This window comes from Eurypyga helias, unplaced genomic scaffold (genome assembly GCF_000690775.1).
Source record: "Eurypyga helias isolate BGI_N326 unplaced genomic scaffold, ASM69077v1 scaffold40599, whole genome shotgun sequence".
In the NCBI taxonomy this organism is placed as follows: domain Eukaryota; kingdom Metazoa; phylum Chordata; class Aves; order Eurypygiformes; family Eurypygidae; genus Eurypyga; species Eurypyga helias.
Genome location: NW_010270820.1, coordinates 77,646 through 85,512, shown reverse-complemented (window position 1 = coordinate 85,512; position 7,867 = coordinate 77,646). Strand labels below are relative to the sequence as shown.

Here is a 7,867-nt window from a genome sequence, read left to right as displayed (position 1 = left end):
CTGCATAGGGTCAAGTCCCTGTCCTACACAGCAGAAGCATCAGTGCTGCTCTCTGCTTTTTCCCTTCCTGTCGCCCTGGTGCCTGCGGGCACGCATGGCCAGCCGGTTTTGGCTCCGTCTGTCTGTGGTCCCGCAGACGGTGGTGCAGCATGACCAGTGTTGCCTGCAGGGCTGAGTGGCAGTGTCTGGGGAGTTCGTTATATCTTTGGGTGCTTTGCCTTTTGTACCTAAGGGTTCACTCCTGCCTCCAGCTGTTCTGTGATGCTGTGTTAAGCTGCTGTCCTAACTTCCTATTAAGTTGTTATCTTTTTTCAAACTTCTTGCTTCTATGTCTCCCTTCCCCAGGGGGCTGTTCTGTGTCACCTTCTGTAGGGGTGCTTTGCTGCTGACACTTCCCATTCAGCTTTACAGCTGTGGATGCCCACACGTATGGTGAGCATTAGGCTGCCACTGTGCCGCAGCTCGTGTGCTGACTGATCCTGGTGGGCTGTGTGTCTTTGAGCTTGTGCCTGCCAGTATTTATTTTCTGCACTTATCTCCAATGTAGTTTGAGAGGCCTTTGGGATAGGAATCGTTCTTCCGGGTGCTCTGTACAGCACCTGCCTCCTGATCCTGGACTTCACAAGTGCATCTGCACTCTCATGTTACCCTCCCTGCATGGAGTCAGGTGTTGGTAGCAGTGCTCTGAGGGACAGCAGCAGGATGTGGAGATGCTCCTTGTCTTGGAGAGCTTGTAGTCTAGGAAGGCAGATACATCTCAAGAGACTGGGAGGTTGATGGCAGCCTTGTCACATTGCTAATTGCTTTCTCACCAGAAACCACTTAACATTGGCCTCGCGCAAGATTATAAAGAAGAATGCCCTGCCGTGTCGCTGTGTCTATACTGTTACCTTCTGTGTAATTTATGAATTGCCTTCTTCCCCACTTTTAGCCAGCAGGGGAGAGGGGGGAGGCAGCAGGATATTCAGGCAGGTATCACCCTGTCTTTGGCTTGGTCTCATGCCCGCTTTTGGCAGCTGTTGAAGGAGAGACAGAAGGCTTGCTGCGCCTCTGTTTTGACCCTGTGTGACTGTGCTTTCACCTGCTGGGCATTGCTCAGAGGGGCAGCTGCTCTGGGCTCTGTCACCACTGTCCCCTCTACAGGGGGACTCCTAGGGGTGGCTCTTGAGTGCCAGCAGCTTTCTCTGATTGATCTCTTCACACAGAGAACAAGCCGGCCGCCCCAAGTGCCCGCTGGACCCTTATTTCATCATGCCAGATAAGTGCAAGTGTGTGGACTTCCAGGTCCTGAAGCTGCAGGAGTCCCCTGACGCTGTGCCACACGGGGAGATGCCCAGGCACTTACAGCTCTACTGCGACAGGTACCAGCGCGGCCTCCCCACCTCACCCCGCAGGGTGTTGCTGCTGCCATCCTTTCCCATGCTACCATCCTCTGCTTTCCCTTTCCTCCTCTTAGGTACCTGTGTGACAAAGTTGTCCCAGGGAACAGAGTCACTGTCATGGGCATCTACTCCATCAAGAAGTCTGCCCAGAGCAAGAACAAAAGCCGTGACCACGTGGGCGTGGGCATCCGAAGTGCTTACATCCGTGTGGTGGGCATCCAGGTGGATGTGGAGGGCTCAGGTGAGGGCTGCTTTTGGTGTCTGTCTGGTCTGTGTTGGTAGCCTGGTGTTGGGAGACTCCCCTTCCTGAACAGGGTGGTCCCTCAGCAAGGACCATATGGAATCACAGCCTCGGTCCTTCTCTGCTGCCTTATATAGCAGAAGGGTCAAGCTGGTCCAGGGGTCCGACTTGTCCTGGGTGCTCTGTAGTTGTGTCCTGTATGACTTTCTCAGTGATATTAAATGAGGAAGCTTCAGCCTGAGTCCTCCAGGGTATTTAAGTGCCTTTACCTCGTTGATCTTAGTGGGAATCTGCTAAGCCATCCCTGAGGATCTGGGCTGAGGTCAGTGGTTAAAACTGAGCTATATATTGAAAACATGGTCCCAGCTGTAATTCTGCCTCTGGTTCCTCCAGAGCTATTTTGCCCAAGGTCCTTGCTTCTTCCTATCAGTATCGTAAGGACACAGACTGCTTTGCTGGGATAACAAATGCCTGCCCTTTCCACCCTAAACAACTGGTGGCACTTGGCATGATCTTCAAGAAAGGATTTTGGTGGTAGCGGGGCAGGGGAGCAAGTAGTGTCATTTATTGTTAAACATCCATTTGTTCACTGTTGCATCATTTTCCTCATCCCTGTCCAGGACACAGCTTTGCGGGCTCCGTGACCCCTCAAGAAGAGGAGGAACTTCGTTGCCTGGCTGCCACTCCCAACATCTACGAGACCATTGCCAAGAGCATAGCGCCCTCCATCTATGGCAGCACCGACATCAAGAAGGCCATTGCCTGCCTCTTATTTGGAGGCTCTCGCAAGAGGTGGGAAACAGTCAGCCTGGTGGAGAGAGGGTGGTGGCAGGGGTGTCATGCACAGCCCAAAGCCCTCGTACAGTCTTCTGGCAGTGCTGCCAGCTGCCTACCGCTTGTCAGCAATGCTTGGTTATCAAAATAAAGGCTCACCATCCCTCCTCCCTCTCTTCTTCCCACCCTGTCACTCCAGGCTCCCAGATGGGCTGACCCGCAGAGGAGACATCAACCTGCTGATGCTGGGTGACCCCGGCACAGCCAAATCGCAGCTGCTGAAGTTCGTTGAGAAGTGTTCACCCATTGGGGTAGGTGGTTTGACAGACCTGCTTGTCAGGTGGCTCGCTTCTTCCCTCTGCTCCTTGCATGGGACCGAAGGCCAGACAACGGTCACAGCATCCGCTGCTAGACTGGCTGGCAGAGGTGGGAACTGCCATTTCTGGTGCCAGCCTGGGAGGGATGGGGTGCAGGATGGGGGACAAGGGAGAGACGGGAAGCAGGTAATGCCTTTCATTATGACATGAGACAGGCTATTTGCAGACGTCCAAAGACGTGACTGGTGCTGCTGTTTGTTGTTGAGACTTGATCAGTGGAGAGGCTGGCTGGTCAGGACAAATGAAGTTGATTGTATCTCGGGCACGGACCTGCAGGCTGAGCCCAGGCATGAAATTATATTTTCAGCTGTGTTTGCTTGTAGTCTCTATTAAACTCAGCCTCTGCCTTGTTCCCTCGGGTGGGGAGAGAAACAAAGCTAATGCAGCAGCCCACCAAACAATGAATCACTCCTTGTTCTGTACTTAATACCTGTATTTGCGTGTCCGGAAGCCCTCCGCTGTGTCACAGCTGCTTTGTCCGAGGCCTGGGACTAGGCAATGGTCTTGCTCTGTACCCAGCAGGTCTGTTCTTGGCATGTGCTGATGGGTTTTCCTGGAGGTCCTTGTGTTTCCTCCAGCAGCTCTGGATTTTGTAGTACTGGGGGTCCTTTGTCCTCCAGCTGGAGCAGTGGGCTCCTAGATCCCATGGTGGCTGACGTGCTGTTCCCCCTCCTTGTCCCGCATGCTGCTAGGTATACACCTCAGGGAAAGGCAGCAGCGCTGCTGGTTTGACGGCCTCAGTGATCCGCGACCCTTCCTCCAGGAGTTTCTTCATGGAGGGAGGAGCCATGGTGCTGGCGGACGGGGGAGTAGTGTGCATTGATGAGTTCGACAAGGTATGTGTGGGAGTAGGGAAGGGACCCCTGGGGCTGCCAGCTTCTCCCGGGAGAGCCCAGGGCTGCAGGAGAAAGGGCAGCTATCCTGAGGCTGCCTCACTTTCTTTTGGGGAAGGTCAGGGGATGGGGCTGCAGGGAAATTCTGGTTGTGCCCGGCACTCTCGGGCAGAGGCCCTTGCAGAGCTTTACCTCGGGCGTCAGCATCAGTGGGTGGGTAGCTGAGGTCTGGCAGAGGTGACTGATGATGATTTTTTTTTTTTAATCTCCTTGCCTCATTTCCCCCATCTCGGATGAGAAGATGCGGGAAGATGACCGCGTGGCCATTCACGAGGCCATGGAGCAGCAGACCATCTCCATTGCTAAGGTGAGCTGCCGGGTGTGTGTCACCCTGGGGCAGGAGCCTGACTTGCCACTGGGTTTCTGAGAGCCCACGACCAGTGGTCACTCAGTTTGCCAAAAATGCCCATTTTGGAGCAAGTGGTTTTGATGGTTACTGGTTTCTCTAATCTGAGACCACTCAGCCCTGCTTGTAGGCTTTGGGTTGTCTTCTCTTAGGCAGCCTGAACTACAGCAGGACTGAAACAAGCTCCCTCTGCTCTGCCTGTCTTCTGCTCTAGATTTAGTAGTTCTGCTGATGTCCCTGTGTCACAGCCTGATGTCACTTTCTTCCTTCCCACTGTGTCCACCCCCTCAGATCTACAGAAACTGCCTGACATCCTGGTGCCAGGTCTTATCTCAAATCAGAGTTTCTCCTCATTTCCACTGCTCAACTTGGTTTTTGTGGCACCTCTGGTCACTGTGGCCCACCCCTTAGCTGTTCAGTGCCTGGTGACAGCACCCACCATGGCTTTTCCTTGCAGGTTGCTCTTGCCCTGCACACTCACACTTTGCACAAGGGGACTCAGCCCCGGCCTCCCAGTTTCTGTCTCAGATTGTGAACTTGGGGTGGGATCTTACATGTTTTTGTGCTTGACATGAGGTTTTAAATGAAGTCGCTCAGTGCTCAAGTCTCGGCTGAAGCCAGTCCTACTCCAGAAGGACATGTGGGTCCAACCCTTTGTACCTTCTGGTGACCTCTCTCCGATGTAGAACCATTACAGAGCAATTGGGTGCTATTTAAGGGGTTTTATTTAAATAGAAGTGATTGAGGATGAGTCCTTGCAAACTGCTTTGGACCTTTCACTTGGAGTTAATAGCCTTCTTGCTCTGCTGTGACATGGACGTGGTCTTGACCCCATCTATTTCTCCTTCTCCCCACAGGCAGGAATCACAACCACGCTCAACTCCCGCTGCTCAGTGCTGGCAGCTGCCAACTCTGTCTTCGGGCGCTGGGATGAGACCAAGGGCGAGGAGAACATTGATTTTATGCCCACCATCCTGTCCCGGTTTGACATGATCTTCATCGTCAAGGATGAGCACAACGAGGAGCGAGACATGGTGGGTCAGGGCGTGTAGGTGCAGCTGGGACTTGTGGTGCCCCATTTTTTGAGAGGGTGAGACACAGGGTTCCTGCTGCCTGACTGCCTTCTGCTCTCCTAGACGCTGGCTAAGCACGTGATGTCCTTGCATGTGAGCGCCTTGACGCAGACCCAGGCCGTGGAGGGAGAGATCGAGCTGAACAAGCTGAAGAAGCTCATCTCCTTCTGCCGGACGTGAGTGAGAGGCGTGACTTTTCGGCAGTGCCCGGGCTGCACGGTGGGAGGCAGTGGTGAGGAGCGAACCATGCAGCTGGTATTTGCAAGTGCTCTATCGGGGTGACCTTTTTATAACTCCTGTCCTGAAAAAAGGGAAGCGAGAGCAGCTTGCAACGGTGTTGCAGCATGGACTGAAGAAGCGAGGGTTGCCTGGGGTCCCACCTGCCCAAGGGACCCTCCCCGTCGGTGCTGCCTCCAGCTCCTGTCTTCCCTTGCAGGAAATGTGGCCCTCGGCTGTCGGCAGCGGCGGCGGAGAAGCTGAAGAATCGCTACATCCTGATGCGGAGTGGTACTCGCCAGCATGAGCAGGAGAGCGACCGCCGCTCCAGCATCCCCATCACTGTCCGGTGAGCAACCTGCCCCTCTCGCCCCAAAACCCTCGGGTGAAGGTGCCTGGAGTGGGGTAGATGAAAGTGTCAGGGATTGGAGGGGGACGGAGAAGACCCCTTGGAGATGCAGTACAAAGCAGGGAACATCTCCTTTGCCCACAGGCAACTGGAGGCCATCGTGCGCATTGCTGAGTCCCTGGGGAAGATGAGGCTTCAGCCTTTCGCCACTGAGGCAGACGTTGAGGAGGCCTTGCGGCTCTTCCAGGTGTCCACGCTTGATGCGGCCATGTCGGGCAGCCTGTCAGGTGAGGGGGAGATGCTCTCTGCTGGGGATGGGGGACACGCTGGGTCTGGCTGCTCAGGGCAAGGAGAGGTGAGGTCCCCTTCCAGGACCGGGCTGGCAGGGGCAAGGGGGTGCTGCAAGGGACCCCAAGGGACCCCTGGGCAGGTGCTGGGCCTGCTTTGAGCAAAGGTGATCCAATGCCTGTGGCAGCAAGGGGCTGTCATGGCTGTGGGGCTGTGGCTTGCCGGGGGGGACAACAACAAATGACACTGAGGGTATCCACCTGTGCTGAGTAAGGAGGGATGGTCTGGCCCCTTGTGGTCCCAAGGGCAGAGTCCAGGAGGTGGTTGCCCTCCCTGTTTGTCCCCTAACATATTTCCCTATGGTGGTGGAGCCAACTTTTCCTTGGGGAGGCAGTGTGGCACAAAGGGTTTGAAGGAAGCTCCAACAATCAGGTCCATGTTCAGCAGTGTCCTTGGAGCTCCACAATGTGGATGGTGGATTTGCTCCTGGGTTCCCTAAAGTCTGAGGCACGCAGGTGTGGTGGGAGACACGGGAGACAGGCGCTCTGCCTCTGAGAGTGACGTCTAGGCGGCACAGAGAACTCACGCAGCCTCTCTCTCCAGGAGCGGAAGGCTTCACAACACAGGAGGACCAGGAGATGCTGTCCCGCATTGAGAAGCAGCTCAAGCGCCGCTTCGCCATCGGCTCTCAGGTGTCAGAGCACAGCATTGTCCAGGACTTCATGCGGCAGGTGGGCCGGGGACCCTGTGGAGGGTGGGGCTGGGAAACCCAGAGACCCCAGGCTGCCACTCGGGGAGGGGGAACCCACTCCCCAGGAGGTGGCTGGAGAGCCTTTTGGTCATACCTGCTTTTGAAGCTGTTTGTAGGGAGCGGTGTGCAATGTGATTGCAGAGTTTAAGGGCAGTGAGGCGAGAACTCATTTTTCTGCAAAAGCACTGGGGTTTGGGGCTGTTGGGGTCCTACCCTTGAAACTAGGACTGTTTGTGTGAGACTGGCTGAAGTCAGAGATGAAATAGTGAAAGGGGAAAGGAGTGTCAGTGCCTGGTGCCACTGGGCTCCCTCCCTCCAGAGAGTCACAGCCAGGCTTTTAGCGGCAGTTGCAGGTTCCCACCGGGCTCTGGTGAGTTTTTCCCTGCTGGCTTATCTCTCTTTGATCTCCGTTTTTCCAGAAATACCCAGAACACGCCATATACAAGGTGCTGCAGCTGATGATGCGTCGGGGGGAGATCCAGCATCGCATGCAACGCAAAGTCCTCTACCGCATCAAGTGACCTTCCCGTCCCACGCCCACGGAGGGGACCAGCGCTGCCTCGTGCAGGCAGAGTGCCCTGTGGGGTTGGAACCTGCTCCTGGAAGAAGCTTTGCCTTAGGGAGCCCAGCAGCCCAGTGCCTCCCTCTTGAACCAGGGTTTGGGGTGGTCAGGGTTTCCCTTGGGTGCTCTGTCACTGTTTCATGTCGATGTTTCTTTTGAACTACAAAAGTTTTAAGTTTGTATTAAAATAAAAACGATGTTGGGTCATGACAGTAGCCTCGGCACCCTTTGGCTGCCTGGGGGAACAGAGGGGCGTATATCCCTTCTCCTTTGAAGAGGCAGTGCAGGATTTGGGTTGGAAAGGCATCCCTCCTCCTTACCTTGTGTTACCCGCTGCCCAGCACCTACCCCGAAGGCTCACCTCGAGGCTTTTCACAGCCCCGTGGGCAGCACCAGCAGCCCTGAAGGCAGAAACTCATTCTCCTTGATCTGTCTATTAAGGCATAAATCCTGCTGGGCTCAGCAGTGCAGGAGGCACCTTACCCAGGCACTGTGTGCAGGCAGCTGCCTTCTTCCCCATCTGCCAGGGGCAGCGAAGGAAATGACCTGCTGTTCCCTGCTTCAAAGCTGCTCTTTGCTTCTCCCTCCTTCCCCTCTTGGAAAGCTGCAGCAGAC

At 55.2% G+C, this 7,867-nt stretch overlaps 1 protein-coding gene across 1 annotated transcript; it reads left to right on the top strand.

Annotated features, from left to right (window-relative positions):
* Window positions 1-1,205: 1,205 nt before the first annotated feature.
* On the top strand, window positions 1,206-7,218 carry MCM5 (minichromosome maintenance complex component 5; the record flags this gene model as incomplete). The annotated part of the gene is made up of 12 exons (XM_010158593.1): window positions 1,206-1,361; window positions 1,457-1,623; window positions 2,244-2,415; window positions 2,597-2,708; window positions 3,467-3,610; window positions 3,909-3,974; window positions 4,871-5,047; window positions 5,150-5,262; window positions 5,523-5,651; window positions 5,796-5,938; window positions 6,543-6,670; window positions 7,110-7,218. Coding segments are annotated over 12 exons (1,609 nt in total), but the record flags the coding sequence as incomplete, so codon positions are not given.
* Window positions 7,219-7,867: the final 649 nt, after the last annotated feature.